This window comes from Bidens hawaiensis, unplaced genomic scaffold (assembly GCF_021521415.1).
Source record: "Bidens hawaiensis isolate Kalapana, Puna unplaced genomic scaffold, B.hawaiensis_p1.1 tig00030251_1, whole genome shotgun sequence".
Lineage (NCBI taxonomy): Eukaryota > Viridiplantae > Streptophyta > Magnoliopsida > Asterales > Asteraceae > Bidens > Bidens hawaiensis.
Window position 1 is genome coordinate 66,332 of NW_027495042.1, and position 19,381 is coordinate 85,712.

Sequence of the window (19,381 nt, forward strand, 5' to 3'; positions counted from 1 at the left end):
ACCAAGGCCTTACAAGTCATATTGCACAACACAATCATGAAACTATAGATGACATATATCAAGTTAGCTATAGATGTCTAGATTTTCACACTATGACCATGCATGGTCAGTAGCCACAACTTTGTAACCCAAGGTGTTTTACGTCATATGATGCTCGGTCAGATATGATAGGAATGGACCAATCCTTATAAAATACTCATACGCTAATATTTGGCCCGTATCTAATCAAAAATTAAAATTTTGGTTTTTATAGACTATTATGTTTAAACTTATTTCAAATATTTTGATATTGCCATTTAAGTTTGATTATTTTGATAAAAAAAGGTTAGCCCAAAATGATGAATTTTGGCTTTTTTTTAATTAATTAATAGCTAACTGAGTATCACACGTTTGACTTTAAATATTTAAGTTACACTATTTATAAATTTTTATAAATTACATAAAAATAAATTAAAAAGTTGAAAATCCATAAATTCTATTCAATTTCTTTCGGTTTTTATTCCATAATCCATACAAACCAATATCTAACCAAAAATTCAGAATTTAAAAATAATAAATTAAAACCGTCATATTTTTTTTTAATTTCAGTTAAGTTATTTACTCTCAATCGAAGTTCGTCTTCTGTCTTTCAATCGCTGATCATGAATGGAAATCAACGCCTACTAGTTTCAAAGTTAATCGCTAGAAAAAACCGGTTTAGTGGTACAAACTGGTAATTCAGAAAAATAACCGTCGGTTCAAAGTTCTAAAGAACCAGATAAAAATACATGAATACTGGCCTACTGTGTGAAATCCAGTTTAACCATGCTTTTAAAACATTGATACTTATTTTAGTTTGATCTTTTCAGTTTCTTTTTTTATTAATTATTATTTTTTTTATTTTAGAAACGGATGTGGACTAGGATTCCTTAAGGCTATGTGACTTGTTTCCCGCGCTACATACATGCCCGGGTAGGCATTCACTTATTATAAGCGATTGTTTGAATCTAACTTCGGTTCATTGCGCATGTGCTTTTCAAGATTATCGTGCGGTTAACATACTTGCTCATCATGCTTATTGAGTAGCGGCGGTCAAAGTGGTTCGGCTTGTTTGGGTTTGGGTTCTTGTTGTTTTAAGTTATATGGTCTATTGTACATGTGTTGAAGTTCTAGTTTTTAGTGTTTTGTACTGTTATCTTCTAGTTTCTTGCACTATTTTATATTTTAACAATTAACAATAAATAGTTAGCGAATGTTTATTAAAAAATTTATTCTTTTAACAACTTGTTAACATAATATTATTAAATTGGTATATTGATTTTTATTAATCTTAACTATTGATTTTTGGTCATGCCGGTCCCAACTAACGAATTGGCTGCTGACAGTCCTAACTTTTAACGTATTTGTTCATAATGGTCCGCGACTAATAGAATCCTAAAGCCATTAGTTACAGGTCGCCGGAAAAACGTTTTTGACCGGAAAAGTCACATTTTTTTGCTGGAAAACACATGGACAAAAATCACGTTTTTCCGGAAAAAAACGTTTTTCCAGCGACTTGCAACTAACGGCGTTAGGATTCTGTTAGTCGCGGACCGTTAGGTACAAATACGTTAAAAGTTGGGACCGTCAACAGCTAATTCATTAGTTGGGACCGACAATAACCAAAATACGATAGTTGGGAATAATAAAATCCAATATTCCTTAAAATTATGTTTTTTACCAACTATTTTTTAAAATTCTACTCTTATGTTACATAATATCTAATTGTTTTTTAAAATTTAAAACAATACATGGACAAACTAGCACTACTAAACTAATATGTAAGTGTGATACTAGATTTTAACTAGTCTAGTAATTAAATAACAATGTGAGAATCGTATAAACACTTGTACGGAGTGCTGGTCAGATATAATGTGGTTAAATAACCATTGTATGTATCACAAATAAAACAATATATCTGTATTTATGCGTATCTTTAAACCGCATTAAACGAAATCAACGCCTTCCGTTGAGAAACAAGATCACTATGTTAAACAAAAAAGTATAAATCAACAACTTCATATGTTCATTTATATATAACTGTTTTATATAAGTAACATTCCACAAAAATTAACACACAATATTCATTCACATCAACCGAATTCGCCTCTACATCCCAGATATTTGCAACACCTTAATTTCATTCACTTGCTGCTCTTGTAAACAATCTCGTCGTCATCGTCATCATCCACATCATACGCCGGGTTACACAAGCATCTAAATAACCTACCAATTCCCTGTTATATACATGCAATCATAAGTAAATAATTGATTACATTAGACCATAGAAACAAAATCAAATACATTTTATTCTTAACATGAAAATAGTGAGAACCAATTTGTTGTTATCATTAGATTTATTTTTATAGGTGTTCGCTGTTATTTTTTTTCGTATTTGTTAATTTTCGATTATGAGACGTTATAAGTATTTGCAGATATTTTTTTTTGCTGTTATAAGTATTTGCTGGTGTTTGCTGTTATTATTTTGTTCTTGATTTTGATTCTTTTATTGTAATTTTTAGATTTTTTCTTTGTTATTATAAATCATTGTTTATGTAGATTGGTATTGTAGTTGGTATTCTTTCTTACGGTCTCATTTTTTTATAAATTAGTATTATTTTCTACGTTCTCATGTTAAGATTAAAATGTACATGAACTGTCTCTTTAAACCATATACTTCATAAAATATAATGTTTACAACAAGACAGACAGAAGGCAAACAGGCAACAAGTTGCGCTGCAAGCCATTATATTTTATTATGTTAAACTTTTCAAGATTATGAAAAGAGCAAACCTGTGTGATAAAAGGGGCTCGATAACTGAGTGTTGTTGGTGAATCTTCATCATCGTCACTACTATCGTCGCTGCTTGTATCGTCATGAATATCGGAAGCAACTTTCTTCTTTGATGTTCCAACATTTTGTGATTGTTTTTCTCTCTAAAGCCAATAAACATCACCATCAAATCAAAGTTACAAAAACATATTGATTACTAGGCATGTAAACAAATCGAACATTCGGTGAACTGTTCGGCGAGAAGTTCGCTTATTTAATAAACGAACGAACACGAACAAAAAGTTTGTGCTCGTAATTAAATGAACGAGCATGAACACATGTTTCGCTAATTCATTTATGTTCGTGAACGTTCATTTATTTATGTTCATTTATGTCCAGTGGCGAAGCTTGGACTGAGGCACCCGGGGGGGGGGCTCAAAATGTATACAAAATTTCACAAACGAGGTGGGGCCGGGCTCAAAGTTTCGGCCGAAAAAGGCTAAACTCACACTACGTATAAAATTTTCGGCCGAAAACGGGTAAATTTACACTACTGCGCAAAAAAACAGCGGGGGCCGGGGCCACCCCGGGCCTCAATGAAACTTCGCTAGTGTTTATGTCTGTTAGTTTACATATTAATAGCAAATAATTAAACATTATCTGGAAGAGCTATCTACTTAATGTTATTATATTTGTTCATTTGTGTTCATTTAAGCGTATTCATATATGTTCATTAATGTATGTTTGTGTTCATTTACATTTGTACATATATGTTCATTTATGTTTGTTTATCTTTGTTCAGTTATGTTCATTTATGCTCATGGATTGTTCATTGATATCAAGCAGACGAGCATAAACGAACACAAACATGTTCATTTTTTAAATAAACGAACACGGACATGCCCTTGTTTGTGCTCGTTCGGTTCGGCTACATCCCTACTTATTACAACATCAAAACTTGATCCTACCTAAAATATTTTTCCTAAAAGTTTTAGAGCAACCGCACGAGCTTTAAGTTCTTCCTTCTTGACATTATTATCATGAAGCACCTATAAAAAAAACCCAAAAAAAAAACAAAAAAACAAATCCTCAATGATCTTACCTTAACAACAAAAAAACATTATATACTTTCACTTACCATTTGACAAACATGCAAAAGTGTAACTTCAATATCAACAACATTAAGTTTCCAGAGCGAGCTCATGAGCGTATCCTTGCTCAATTTTAGATGTGATTCAACGTCGTTTATGGGCCGGCTTCCGTCTTTCTTAAACTGGCGGCTTGCTTCTTCTTGAAGTTGCAGCAACTGAAAAGCCCCTGGAATCATTTCTCACCAAAATAAGTTAGTATAGTAACATGATGATCAACATCAGGGTCGGCCCAACGATTTTAGTGGCCTAAAGCGAGTAAATAATCGGGGCCTTTTATAAGAAATTTAGAGTTGTACTTTCTAAAAAAAAAAATTCATCCCGCTTCACATTTAATTAAATGAATACGTTAATTTTTAACTAAAATAGTTTCAGTTCTCTTTAAATATTCTATTTTATAATATAACCTCATACATAAAAAAAACCAACTATAAATTAAATATGTTCAAACACGTCATGACACAACTTGATTGTAGAATACTGAAAAACATCATGTGGACAACACACAAATTGGTCTTTTTCAACATTGACGTTTACAATTATGATACAAATATATCATTTTAGTTTTGAGAAAAAATAAGTTGGATATGATAACGTCGAATATTAACCTTATGAACTCGAAACAAGTTTTGATCGCTAATTAGGAACTACTACATATGCTTAAATTATTATTTATTAATTTTAATAACATATACTTAATAAAAAAGGCTACCGAACATACTAAAAGAAATAGAAAAGAGGTATTTAAAATACTAGAGAGAGGATTTTTATATGCATTTTGGACTTTAATTGTTCTATTTATTGGGACTTTAAAAATATTAATTATGTTGAGAGGTCAAGGGGCTATAAAAAATATTAATCATGTTGAGAAGTGAGGGGCTCGAACCATGGGTATCATCACAAAAAAAAAGGGTGACAAACTACCACCACGGTAGAACAATATTTAACATATGATGGCCAAACAAAAAATTATATATGTTGTATATATATAACTCTATTTAAAATTTGGGCCTTAAATTTTTGGGGGTCCAAAGCCCTAGCTTGGGTTTGGTATAGAGTTGGGCCGGCCCTGATCAACATATGTACTTACTAACCATTTTTTTTTGTTAATATGTTTAAATATATAACCAACTTTTTTCAAACTTTCTATAACAATATAACACCCTAAGTTACAAAAAGGATTTTAAACAATATTTTAATGCGGAAAATACGGTCCCAACTTTTTTTATTTCAGATGTCTTTTGAACTGACATTAATCACTACATATATATGTTACAAAAACATGCATCTACCTGTAAATATTAGAGGGAGTAAACTGCGGTTTTCGTTCTTGTGGTTTGTCCAAATCTGCGGTTTTAGTCCGATAGTTACACATTTGCGATTTTCTTCCATGTGGTTTCATTTCACATGCAATTAAACCCGAATTCATTAACCATGTTAAGTCTGGTCATCAAACCCATCAGCGTACCCTTCAAGTGATGGGCAATTTTGTCCTTTTTTCCCCCAATACACCCCAACCCCTCACGTGAGGGGGCTTACGATTTACAAATGAGGTTTATTTGGGGAGAAAAAAGACAAAAATGTTCCTCACGTGAGGGGCACGCTGATAAGTTTAACGACCAGACTTAACGGGGTTAATGAATTCGGGTTTAATTGCAAGTGAAATGAAACCATATGAACAAAAATCGCAAAATTGAAACTATTGGACTAAAAACGTAAATTTAGACAAACCATAGGGACGAAAACCGCAGTTCACTCTTATATATATTTCCCAAATAATAATAATAACAATTTTTTAAAAAATTTAGAAACTAAAAATTTGGGATGTTACAAACAAAAATCTTCATACTCCAAAGTTGGTTAAGTTTTTTTTTTTTTTTGAGTTATTATATATTTATTCTAGTTACCCTTTGCTGCAGTAATTTGTGATTTCCAAAAATGCCCTTTATTCCGAACCCACTCGGCCATAAATGGTACTCCAAGGTAAACTGCTTTCTTTCCGAGCTCTTGTGCAGCTTGTCTTTCGTACATGTATCCGATAGTATGCAAGATATTTGCTCCAAAAGCTGTTACAATAGTAGTTTAAAAGGGTCATAAGAACAACAAACGAACCGAATGAATACAAACACTTAATCGAATACACAATTTGGGTTCATGTTCGTTTATTTAAAAAATGAACATGTTCTTGTTCGTTTATGTTCGTTTGTTAAAACTCTAAACGAACAGTTCACGAACATATATGAACAAATGTAAATGAACACAAACAAACATAAATGAAAACACTTAAATGAATATAAAATGAACATATATAAAACCATTAAGTTAATGAGTCATCTAGATAATATTTAATTATTTTCTATTAACATGTACACGAACTAAATAAATAAACGAACGTTCATGAACATAAACGGATGGACGAAACATGTGTTCATGTCCGTTCGTTTAATTAAACGAGCACAATTTTTTTTTCACGTTGGTTCGTTTATTAAATAAACGAACTTGTTCACGAACAGTTCACTGAACGTTCGGTGCGTTTACAGGCTTAAATGGAGGCATCAACAACCTGCTTGCGAAAGTCGTTCTGCCTCTGATTCAGCTCGGTGCAAAAACCCTTCTTTATCGCCTCGAACATATTGTTGAACAAAGGTTTTTAATATTCTAGCCAAATTTTCTTCTCTTTCTCTTTGTATAGTCTACAAATATTTAAAAAAATTTAGTTAAATAAAAAAATAATCATTCAAATTCATAACATATTATTATTACTTGCCTTGAGTTTTTCATGTAATATTTCAGGAGTATCATTTTCACCAACTAACTCTGCAGAAGCCATTGATGCAACTGCTAAGTGACCTATGTAGTCTTCAAATAACTCACTTCCAAAAAGAAAAGCAAAAACCGCAGTCGAATCCAACATTGTTTCCCTGTTAAATGATGGATAATGTAAGAATATTAATATATGTTTTATGCATATGATGTTTGTGACATATAACTAGAGGTGTTAATCGTGTCGGGTTATTGTTCAATCAGAACAAGACCCATATTTTCAGCTAAAACCAAACCGAAAACCAAAACTTCGGTTTTTGGATTTTTTGAAACCGTTCGGTTTTTCGGTTTTCATTTTGGTTTCGGTTCGGTTTCGGTTTTTGCCATTTTAGCTTGAAATTTTTAGGCTGGAAATAAAGTTCGGCAACAAAAATAATGAATTTAGGTATAAACAATTTTGTTAATTGTAAAATAATAGACTATTATAGATTTGACCAAAAATATTTGAGTTAAATATTTATTAAATTCTTATAAAGTACTTAATATAAAATATAAAAACACAAAATATTAGGAATTCGGTTCGGTTTTTATTACATGCAAAACCAGAACGGAACCGTTAGTTCGATTTTTACAAAACATAAAACCAAACCGCCAGTTTTTGTTTCGGTTCGGTTTTTTCGGTTTCTTGCACACCCCTGTAACCGAACACAGCCCATTTAACTTATTTATCTACATGCGTCAAACGAGTTGGTGGGTTGACGAATAACAATCAAATTGTTAAAATATTAAGCGGGTTGTATAAAATGGGTTAAACGGGTTAGTGGGTCGACCCATTTAAACGCACAAAAACTCGTTTAATTAAACAGGCAACCCACGAACCCAACCCGAACGCAACCCGTGTACCCCATTTATCTAAAACATACCAAACGGGTTGGTTTATTGGGAAAATAATAATCAAGCTGTAAACTTGTTAATCAGGTTGGTGGGTTGTAAAAAGATGCTTAAACGGGTCACAAACGGGTTATTGGGTCGACATGTTAAAACGAACCCATGAAACATGTTAACCAAGTTGTAAACTACCCGTTTAACTAAACGGGTCGACCCAAACCCGAGCCGTTTTATTAAACGGGCTACTTTTATTTTTATTATTATTATTATTATTATTATTATTATTATTATTATTATTATTATTATTATTATTATTATTATTTAATGTAAAGCCCATTCTTACTTTGATATGGATCCTTTTCCATTCCTATCATATGCATCTCTGTTCAATGGATCACTTAAAACTTGATAAGCTTCACCAAGAACCTAATTATATTAAACAAATCGCGGTCGTTAAATCCATTAAAAAAAATAAACATCACTCGAAACACTTGCCTGAAACCTCTCGGCCGCTTGAGGATCATTTGGATTTTTATCGGGATGAACTTGTCGCGCCTGTTTCACAAAACGAATCAAACTAACTAAAAAAGAAAACGCGTCAAATGGGTCAGGGTCAAAAGTGGCACAAAGTGTTTTCAAATTTCATAATCAAACTAACTTTAAACTTATTTAGCAACAATGACACCAAAAACAATGAAAAATTGAAATTATTTTTTTTTTTACTTCATTTTTTCTGAGTCTACCCCTGACAGGATTTCAACCATCCCCAGTTATTGACACTTCAGGTTCAACTCGAAACCCTCAATACACGGAAACCCCAACAACCAGGTACCCCCCCCCCCCCCCACCCCAAAAAAAAAAAAAAACGTTGGCATCGAGGCTTAAACTGGCAACCTCTCATAGAAAGAAGCAACCGAGCTACCACTAAGCCAGAAAGCCCGTGGTAATTTTTTTTAAATCTAATAATTTTTTCATTCATTAAAGAGTAGTGTGTACATCAAAACAAAAGACAAACTGGCAACAATTTGTGCCGCTAGCCCTTTTAAATAATCGGATTTTGATAACAATAATGAACTAACCTTCAGATAATAAGCTTTCCGAATTTCGTCATCGGATACAAGTGGACTAACACCAAGAATATCATAATACTCAGTTTCTTTCACCATCACAATAATCTTGATAAATAATAATAATAATAATAATAATAATAATAATAATATCCGCACACTACATAAACTAACACTCTTCTCGGATCACCCGAAAAATCCGATCCCGAATTCCAGGATCAGAATGCACAGAATAGAATGTGTGAAAAGTTAAGAAAGAGAGAGTGAGAGATCATGATTCATGAGGAATGAATAAAGAAAGATGGAAAGTTAAAGAGTGTATTACTGTTTTATTTTTTTTAATAATTTATGAAAGCTTTTTCGCGGGAAAAAAACAGTATTTTAACGGTTGATGTGTGGTGCTAATGATGTCTTGTGAGTTTGCAACTACTTTTTGAAAATATGCCCATTACTTGCTTTTGCAAAAGGTGGGTTGTGTTTGAAAATATGGACCACAATACCATTGTTTTCAGGGTTAGACCGCACCCGATCGGCCAGACTGGGACCCGGGCATTCGAAGGGTCTAACTGTATGGGTCGGGTATGGACAAACTTTAAATTCTTTGAAAGTTACGAGTCGCAAACACTAATAAAAAGTTTGGTATTCCGTTTCAATGCTAGGTTTGAAAAAAATTGTGTCATCATATTTCTTGTAAATGTTTATAAATTATATATTTTAAATAACATATCTTATATTTCTCAATCGTATTTTTATTAAAGTTTAGAGAATGAGTTATGGTGCAAGAATATTATTTATCAAGTTAAAGACAATCATTATTATTTAATAGGAGAAAGATGAGAAATCAAAATCTAGACTTTTGATGAAGTCGACACGTGACATCCAATATTTAGGTAAAAGAGATGCGAGAAACTAACTTTTAGGTGGCCTACAAAGCTGGCATATGTTTTTTTTTTCAAATTTATTAGATATAGAAGATGAGTGTATATAAATTAAATAGCTTTTCTTTCTTATTATTTTTTTAATTTTTAATATTTTCATGTTTTGTTTTCTTCAAGAAACCAATGTAGTTCTTGTATCTTTTAAATATAACTAAAATGACGACATAACTATAGTAAACTTGTTTATTTAATAACATTATATAAATATTTTTAAATTTACTAATACGTTATTCAGTTCTTGAGTTCAGTCTGACTAGTACACCGGTAAGTCTGTTAGTTGAATACCTAGTCCGGTTATTAAACATGCCGCAAACTGGACCGTTCAAGAAGTGACACTTTGTTTCATGGGTTGGCCTCACTCATATCACCAAAGTATTATTAAAACACATTATAACTTTTGTATTATGTTTTTAAACTAAAAAATGACCCGTATTTGTCATGAATGAAATATGAGCGGGTCTGTTTGGTTCCGTTCGTTGTTTATCTCAAACGAGACAACTAGAAAGATTATAGGCAAACGGAAACAAATTAAACGGCTTGTATACTCTAAATCATATGTAGTATAATTTCAATGCATACAATGTCCTAGCTTGTTTTTATACAAATATATTATTAATTTAATAAGCAGGATTTAGTATAACAAAAACAATCTTGAGAAACCAAACCAATCAATACTATCCGCTTTGCTTCATCCAAAACGCGTTAATGGTATTTGAGGTCATGCATTCCACATGAACTGAACATCTATTTTATCTACAACCGATAGTAAGATTTGCCTAAAGTATTATAAAATAGTGTACTGGTTGTCAACCAAATAACTAAAACCGAAACAAAAGACCGGTTTATAGTTAACTTTCAGGCTAAAGAAAACGTTAACACTGATATACCCGGTTAACCTACAAAAATGTAGCTTCGGTTTAATCAACGAACACCCCTAAACTATATAAGAGCTCAATATAAGATTAACAAATTATTAATAACAAAAGAAGCAATGCATTTAAGATGAAATTTACAGCTTTCTTTATGAACAATGTTTAGACAATTTTGAAAACTAAAAATAAGATTAAACAATAAATATTATATAGAAACATATCACCTTTAACAACAGGCACTGGTTGATGCATCTGCAACTGGCTTCTGTCTAAATATGTTTCTTTTAACCGCAGTTGATCCCTCATCAGTAAGACTAGGTGTATCCAAAATCTGCATATTAACATTTACAAAATATTATTTTAACAAACCTGCTACTAAAATATTAGGTATACTGGTTTTAAATAATCCCAACTATCACCTTTTGGTCGCTGCCAGTCCCAACTAACGAAATGGCTAGTGACGGTCATATCTTTTATCTTTTTTCTACCAACGAAATCCTAATGTCGTTGGTTTTTTATGACGTGGCATGCCCGTGTGTCAAAAACTTGCTTATGTGGCATATACATGCGTGCTTATACGACAATCACTACACCATCGCCATTGACGAAGCTTACTTAGGGTGAGGGGGGGGGGGTTGTTTTTTTGCGCAGTAGTGTAAATTTACCCGTTTTCGGTCAAATTTTTTAGCTCAACCCCTCGTTTGTGAAACTTTGTATACATTTTGAATCCCCCCCCCCCTGTATCTTAGTCCAAGCTTCGCCACTGACCATCGCGGCATTGCACTACCAAAGCGACCAAAAGAGACAGACAAATCTATACTTGCCGGATTCCAGATCTGCTCGTCGGAAAAACAATTTGTTGGTTTCCGGCGAGTTAGATCCGCCTCTTTTGGTCGTTGTGGTAGCAGGTGGTGGTGAGATGCCGCGATGGTGGTGGTTGCCATCATGGCAATGGCGGTCGTGTGGTGGTGGTGGTGGTTGCTGCCATGGTGGTGCAATCTGCCACATAAGCACGCCACATATATTCAGATATTCCACATGAGCAAGTTTTGACACGCAAGCATGCCACATCATCAAAAACTAACGACGTTAGGATTTCGTTAGTCATGGTTCATATGCTTTAAAAATGATAAAAGGTGGGACCGGGCAACGACCAAAAGTTGATAACTGGAATTATTAAAAACTAATATACCAAAAAATTATAATCCATATAACATATACCTTCAAAACAAGTTCTTCAAAACACTGCTCCACATTAACCCGAGTTTTCGCACTACATTCGATAAAAAGACATCCGTATTCCCTTGCAAACTCGATTCCTTCCTTCTTCGTGACAACCCTTTCGTTTTCCTGCATAATAAATATTACGCGTTAAAATAACAAATATATACAAAATATATAACCAATCCTTGTTTTTATTACATTTACCTTATCGACTTTATTGCCAACAAGCATCTTGATACAATCTTGATTTGTCGAGTGCATATCAATTTCTTTCGCCCACACGTCTGATAAATCAGTGAACGTCTCTCTTCGTGTAACGTCATAAACTGTTTAAATTTAGCACATAATGCAATTAGTGAATATTGTTTTAACTAAAAGATACAATTTTTATAACTTAAATGGATTCACATACCCATTATAACTCCTTGAGCTCCTCTGTAATATGAACTAGTTAATGTTCTAAATCTTTCTTGTCCAGCTGCAAAAATAATATTTGTCACATAAGTTTTACTAGATAATATAATATATTTAAATGGCTTTTAATTAAATAAAAAAATATAAATTAGAAAATGAAAATAGTTACCAGTGTCCCAAATAGCAAGCTTCAACTTTTTTCCATTAATTGTGACATATTTCACTTTAAAATCCACACCTGTAATAATGATGAATAGTGATCAAATTTAAATGTTAACTTGTAAGGGTGTTGTCGAGCCCGAGCTCGACTCGTTTTGACATACAAGAGCTCGAGCTCGGTTCGTTTTGAACTCATTTTCGAAAACTCGAACTCGTGTCATGAGTTGATTTTTCAAGCTCGGACTCGGCTTGTTTATTATTTATTAATTAATTTACATTCGTTTTTAATTAATTCTATATATTTTGAGAAAAACTTTAAACGAGCCTAAGCTCAGCTTGAGCTCATGTAGTACCTTAAACAGCTCAGCTCGGCTGTACAGTGTTAATTAATACATAGAAGTCCAAAAGAGGTAAAATTTAAAAATACATAAGGCTTGAGTTCGGGCTCAATAACTAAACAAGCTATATATTTGAAGCTGGAGCTCAAAAAAGCCAGGCTAGTTTTGGGCATTTGAACGGCTCAGCTCGTTTATACCCCTAATGTTAAGTATTTCAATGTTAAGCAGGGGGTGTAAATGAACTGACCCAAGCCGAGCCCAAGCTCGACTAGGCTCATTTTGACGTAAAAGAGCTCGTGCTTGGTTTGTTTCGAGCTCATTTCCTAAAACTCAAGCTCGATTCGTGAGTCGCATTTTCAAGCTCGGACTTGGCTTTGGATTGGTTCGTTTATTATTTATTAATTACTTTATAAACATTTTTAATTAAATTTATATATTTAAAAAAAAAAACCTTAAACGGGCCTAAGCTCGGCTCAAGCTCGTGTAGTACCTTAAACGAGCCAAAGCTCGGCTATGCAGTGTGAAATTAACATATAGAAGTCCATAAGAGGTAAACTTTAAAAATACACTAGGCTCTAGGCTCGAGCTCGGGCTCAACAACTAAACAAGCTATAATTTTGGCTCTGGCTCGGCTCGAGATCGAAAAAGCTTAGCTTTTTATCAAGCCGATCTCGAGCATTCGGACGGCTTGACTCGTTTGCACCCCTAATGTTAAGTATTTTAATGTTAAGTAGGCATGTCAACGAGCTGAGCCAGCCGAGCTCGAGCTCGAGCTCGACTAAGCTCAAGATCAGCTCGTATTGACTTACAAGAGCTCGAGCTCGGTTCGTTGCGAGCTCGGTTCGTTGCAAGCTCATTTCTAATGCTCAGGTTTGGATCTTTAATTATGTATTAACTAATATGTAAACTTTTTAAGCTAAAATTTTTATAAATTAATATAAAAAAAAACATTAAACGAGCCTAAGCTTGGCTGTGCAGTGTGAAATTGATACATTGAAATCCAAAAGAGATCAAATTCAAATATACACTTGACAAGCCTAAATGAGCTTCCCATACAAGTCTCAAGCTTGATAACTAAACAAGCTTTATTTAAGACCCGGGCTTGGTTCCAGCTCAAAAAAGCTTGACTTGAGCTCGAAAAAGCTCACCTTGTTTTGAGCATTTTATCAAGCCGATCTAGAGCATTCGAGTTGCTAGGCTCATTTTTATCCCTAATGTCACATTAGCATTTCGGCTTAAAATTATATACTATTAAATAAAATGCAATTGAAATTAAAAATTGTTTAATTAATTGTACATAATTTGAAAAAACCCATAAACGAGCCTAAGCTCGGCTCAAGCTCGTGTAGTACTTTAAACGAGCCATAGCTTGGCTGTGCAGTATGAAATTAAAATTACTACTACATAGAAGTCTAAAAGAGCTAAAATTTAAAAATATGTAAGGCTCGATAAACCCAAATGAGTTTCCCATACAAGGCTCGAAAAAGATGTAAAACTAAAAAATACACAAGTCTGTTAAGGCTTAACGAGCCTAAACGAGCTTCCCATACAAGGGTTGAGGTCAGGCTCGAAAAAGCTCGGCTCGTTAAAGCTTTTTATCAAGCCGATTTTGAGCATTCAGATGGCTCGGCTCGTTTGCACCCCTAATGTTAAGTAGCGGTGTAAACGAGCTGAGACAAGCCGAGCCTGAGCTCGAATCATTTTGCCTTACAAGAGCTCAAGCACGATTCGTTTCGAGCTCATTTTCTAAAGCTCGAACTCAGCTCATGAGTCGGTTTTTCAAGCTCGGACTCGGCTCGTTTATTATTTATTAATTTCTTTATAACCGTTTTTAATTAACTTTATATATTTTTAGAAAAAAACATAAACAGGCCTAAGCTTGGCTCGAGCTCATGTAGTACCTTATATGCAGTGTGAAACTAACATATAGAAGTCCGTAATAGGTAAAATTTAAATTACACAAGACTCGAGATAACTAAACAAGCCTTATTTGAAGCTAGGACTCAAAACAAGCTCAAGAAAGCTTTGCTAGTTTCGAGCATTTTATCAAGCCGATATCGAGTATTCGGATGGCTCGGCTTGTTTGTACCCCTAATGAAAAGTATGCTAATGTCAAGTAGCGATGCAAATGAGCTGATGTGAAATTAATACATAAAAGTCCAAAAATATAAAATTTAGTACTCCCTCAGTCCCTTTTAAGTGTCATGCACAAAGTTCAACATAGATTGAATGATTATATTTTTTGCTTACCAAATGACAATAATGCCTTTGGAAATTGGGTCCATCAATATTGTTTTTTATGAATGCTAGTTGTCTGCGTAAGGGTAAACTTGGAAATTGGCTAATAAATTTTGAAACACTTTTAATGGGACGTAGGGAATAATACACAAGCATCGAGCTCGAGCATAGGCTCCTTAAGACCTTAACTAAACAACCTTTACTTGAGGCTCGAGCTCAAAAAAGCTCTAACTTGTTTAGAGCTTTTTATCAGGCCGATCTCGAGGCTCGTTAACTAAACAAGCTTTTATTTGAGGCTCTCGAAATTATATTAAATAGAATGGAAATGAAATTGAAATTGAAATTAAAACCAAAACATAATAAAATAAGTTACCAATAGTAGGTGAAAGTTCTTCAATGGCGTTATTAGAAGTAAAACTTAATAACAGTGAGCTTTTACCCACTCCTGAATCACCAATCAACAACAGCTTGAATAAATAATCAAAATCAGAAGATTGATCCATTGCTATTATTATTATTATTATTATCAATCACGTAATGTTACACAAACAAACCATCAATATTAATATTATTATTATTATTATTATTGGTGAAACAGATTGAACGGAAAATAAAATTAATGCATTTGAAACCAATATTTTCCGATCTGGATCGGTAACAGAAAGATAATAGTAAGCAAAAAAATAATAAACAACGAAAAGAAATTATTACTTTTTCTTTTTTTATTGTTAATTGTGTTTAAAGCAATAAAGCCACTTTAGACAAATTGAGCTCGTTTTGACTTACGAGAGTTTAGTTTGTTTCAAGTATTTTTTCTAAAACTTGAGAGTGGTTTGTGAGTTGTTTTCTTAAAATTGGGTTCGATTTATTTGTTATTATTAATTAATTTATATATATTGAGAATAATCTAAATGAGCATAAGCTCGGCTATTCATGAGTCGAGCCAGGGTGGTTTAGAGCTCGAGTTCAATTTGAGTTTGATTTTGATTTTAAGGTTAAACGAGCTTAAGATCGAGCCAACAAGTCAAGCCCTTGACGAGTTTAGTTTGGTTACAAAAATGAGCCAACTCAGCTCAGGTTGTTTCATATCAAGTTTTTTCTAGCTAGTTTTATTCGAGCTTTTATCGAACGAGCCACGAGATTTTTGAACAACCCTACATGTAATATCTTAGACAAGCTTAAGCTCGGCTCGATCTCGTATGTGTAGTGTGAAATTAATACATAGAAGTCTAGAAGAGGTAAAACTTGAAAATACACAAGCCTCAACAAAACCTAAACAAGTTTTGCATACAAAGCTCGAGCTTAGGCTCGGTAGCTAAACGAGCTTTGTTTGAGGCTCGGATAAGAAAAGCTCACAATCAACTAAACTCGTTTAACAAATAAATCTTTGGTTTATGATTTTTTCCAATTTTTTTTATAAATCTTTGTTCAATTTAACAAATAAAAGTATTTATGTTTGTATCATTGGATTTTTTTTCCAATAAATATTGACGCGTATTGCTTAATGTTGTTTTATGGTATACGTGTAATACGCGATCTCAACACGGTCACGAATATATATAATTAGTTTGATCCTCCCGTGTTACGAAAGTTTATTCAAGTTTTTATTTTTAATCGTTTTGCTATTTTATGATGATTTATTTTTTTTAACGTAGTTTTTTTTAATTTAATACACATATATTAGTTTTTTTATTATATGTTTTAGCGTTTGGGTTTTTACAATTGAAATGTGTATGTTTTTTAGTTTTTTAACGAACAAACATAAACGAACACAGGCATGTTGATTTTTTAAAATGAACAAACATGAACACATATATTTGTCTAATGAAAAATGGGACGCTGATGTAGTTGACGATGGTGGGTAGTATCGGAAGTTAACCGGTGAAGGAGATGATAGACCAACAAAGGAGAACATGTAAAAGAGATAAATTAAATTAGGGTTTAACGATGAAAGTGTTTACCAATAAATGAGATCTTATAACCCATTTAAGGGCTATTAGGGTTTGGTAATACCTATAACCCGTGGAAATTAATCTTTGATAATTAATGAGTTATTTCACAAATAAATGAGATGTTATAACCCGTTTAAGGGTTATCCGGGTTTGGTGAGACCCATGACCCATAAAAATTATTGTTTGATTATGAAATAGTTTCACAAATAATTGAGATTTTATAACCCATTTAAAGACTATCCGGGTTTGGTAAGACCCATACCCGCGAATTCGGGTCAAATGCATGAGAAACCTTCATTTTGATATCAAGCAATCTGGTGGCTTTAGAGAGTGGGGGGAGCAACCTGAGAGTGACACGTAGGATTTCATGGTAGGCAATTATATAGATAGTTAGATGTTATAATAGAATATAATATAATATTCTTTTGTTTAACTTAATTGTTTATGTTTTCTTGAATTACAAATAAAATAAAACTTGATAATAAAATATAAATCAAAGTAACTTATGAGTAAATTAATCATGCATATGAGCCATTTGAATAACTACAAGCAAAGTGATAAGTTACAGTCAGTTAGACAGTTGCTACCTTAGTTATGGTTCTCTACCACCGGCGCTAAAATGTTATTAAGTATGATATAAGTAATATAATCGAAAAGTTAGTATATGATTGTTGGTCACAGATGTTACGAGAAAACTAAGTGCAACCTAAAGGCTATTCGTGTGGAGTTATGAAGAGGGGCACGGAGCCCCGTTGAGGAGCTTGCTGTGAGGGTAGATTGTGTATTTGTTTTAATTTATTATTTTAAGTTGTTAATTAGTATAAAGATCAATAATTTAGCTTGACATCACCATAACACATGTTCTTAGATGTGAAATGTGAAACTCACCAGTCACCACTGCCTACGTGATACATTTTTTTTCTCACGTTCACCATAACGGATGGCCTAAGGTAAGTTTGTTTAAAATAAACTAACAAAAAGTTAATGTTGGTACTTTAGTCGTATTAATGTCAACAAATAAGCTTCAGGGGCTGTTTCTGTAACTACTTTATAGTTTGTTTGCTTTTTTGAAACGACCAACGAATCCTCTAAATCGGCTACTGGTTAAATTCCTCACATCGGGGTATGCTCACCTTTCGATTTGGGGAAAACCTTCATCTAAGGCCAACGCCCGTGAACACTCTTCTAAAAGCACGTCAGTTGAGGTAAAACCCGTTCAGTTCAATGATCCAACTAATGAACGACAGTTATTCGCTTAGTCTCCCATCATCACCCGGTGCCGCTGAAACTTAATGATGAGGATAGGAATTAAACCTGAGTCACATGAAACACAAAGTCTCTTCCTTACCACTTCGTCACAAACTCATTGGCATAACTACTCTATATTTACTTAGGTTTCATTGACATAACTACTCTCTAGTTACTTAGGTTTGTTCTAGAGTTATAAGACTAAATGTAGTGGGCGAACATTTGGGGCGATTTCCGGCAAGTTGAGGCGCAAACACCCCCCCCCCCCCCCCCCGGGGCGGCAATTTGGGGGGCGATAAGAGGGGGGCTAGTTCTCGCATGCTTGTGTTTGTATTATATATGTTTGTGAGTGATATATATATATATATATATATATATAGAGAGAGAGAGAGAGAGAGGGAGGTACAACACCATTACACTCTAAAACCACAAACCTACAATTTACTGACTAGGCGCTACATGACACAAATCGTCTCATTTTGTAGCCCCTTTACTACAAATAACCTAAGTAGTTGAAGATGATTATTATTATTTTTTTGGGTTGGGGGGGGGGGGGGTGGGGGGAGTTGTGTGTGTGTGTGTGGGTTTGTGGGGGGGGGGGGGGAAGTTTACTTCTTGAGACAAGGAAAGTAAAGTGCATGTGTGCATGTCACTGGTCAAAGAAAGGAGAACATGTGTTTTCCAAAGTAATGAAGGTGAAAGCTAGTGGAAAAGTTGAGGCAATTACTTGGTTCTCTTTCATGGCTGAATATATACGATTTTTAAGTTTTATGATAGTCGAATCAAACTTATGTGTAGTGTGTGTTCACACTTATTATTATTTTTTTTAATATGATATGATTCACTATGATATATGATATATTGATAGGTCATACAATAATAATAATCGTGTATTCTTCTTCAATAAGAAACTTTATCACACTAGTATATACTGCGGTAGCGTTATATACAATTTATTGTTGTGATATTGTGGTAGCGTTGTAAACGAATCGAACCATACAAGGTCTTGTTCATGTTTGTTCGTTAAACTTTAATCAGACAAGCGAACGATTCATGAACACCTAACCGAACGAAATTTATTTTTCGTGTAAGTTTATTAAGGAAATGAACTTGTTTGTGAACGGTTTACGAATTAACACAAATATAAACGGAAAATGTTTTATTTGATTTGGCTTACCAATACCAACAATGGTCAATGTCAACGGTTCGGTTCGGCTATCAAGTTTGTGTTAGTCTGATAGTTTTTTAACGGACGACTTATATAGAAACAATCCAAAAGACTAGACTAGCAGGGAAAATTCGATAAAAAAATATTTAACGGATAACAACAACATTAACGAA

At 33.5% G+C, this 19,381-nt stretch overlaps 1 protein-coding gene and 1 pseudogene across 2 annotated transcripts; both read right to left on the reverse strand.

Moving 5' to 3' along the window:
- Positions 1–2,162: 2,162 nt before the first annotated feature.
- On the reverse strand, positions 2,163–8,767 carry LOC143580142 (chaperone protein dnaJ 10-like; annotated as a pseudogene). The gene is made up of 10 exons (XR_013143596.1): positions 8,670–8,767; positions 8,086–8,145; positions 7,934–8,016; positions 6,707–6,860; positions 6,503–6,632; positions 5,847–6,005; positions 3,930–4,108; positions 3,760–3,840; positions 2,812–2,955; positions 2,163–2,255 (listed from the first exon to the last, which is right to left on the reverse strand). The product of XR_013143596.1 is annotated as a chaperone protein dnaJ 10-like (transcript).
- A 1,884-nt stretch (positions 8,768–10,651) lies between these two features.
- Positions 10,652–15,496, reverse strand: LOC143580155 (ras-related protein RABC1-like). Its single transcript, XM_077063260.1, has 6 exons — positions 15,214–15,496; positions 12,275–12,343; positions 12,104–12,169; positions 11,896–12,017; positions 11,689–11,817; positions 10,652–10,798 (listed from the first exon to the last, which is right to left on the reverse strand). The coding sequence occupies exons 1-6, from the start codon at positions 15,341–15,343 to the stop codon at positions 10,694–10,696; spliced, it is 621 nt and encodes a 206-aa protein (XP_076919375.1). The 5' UTR covers positions 15,344–15,496; the 3' UTR covers positions 10,652–10,693.
- Between the last annotated feature and the right edge of the window lie 3,885 nt (positions 15,497–19,381).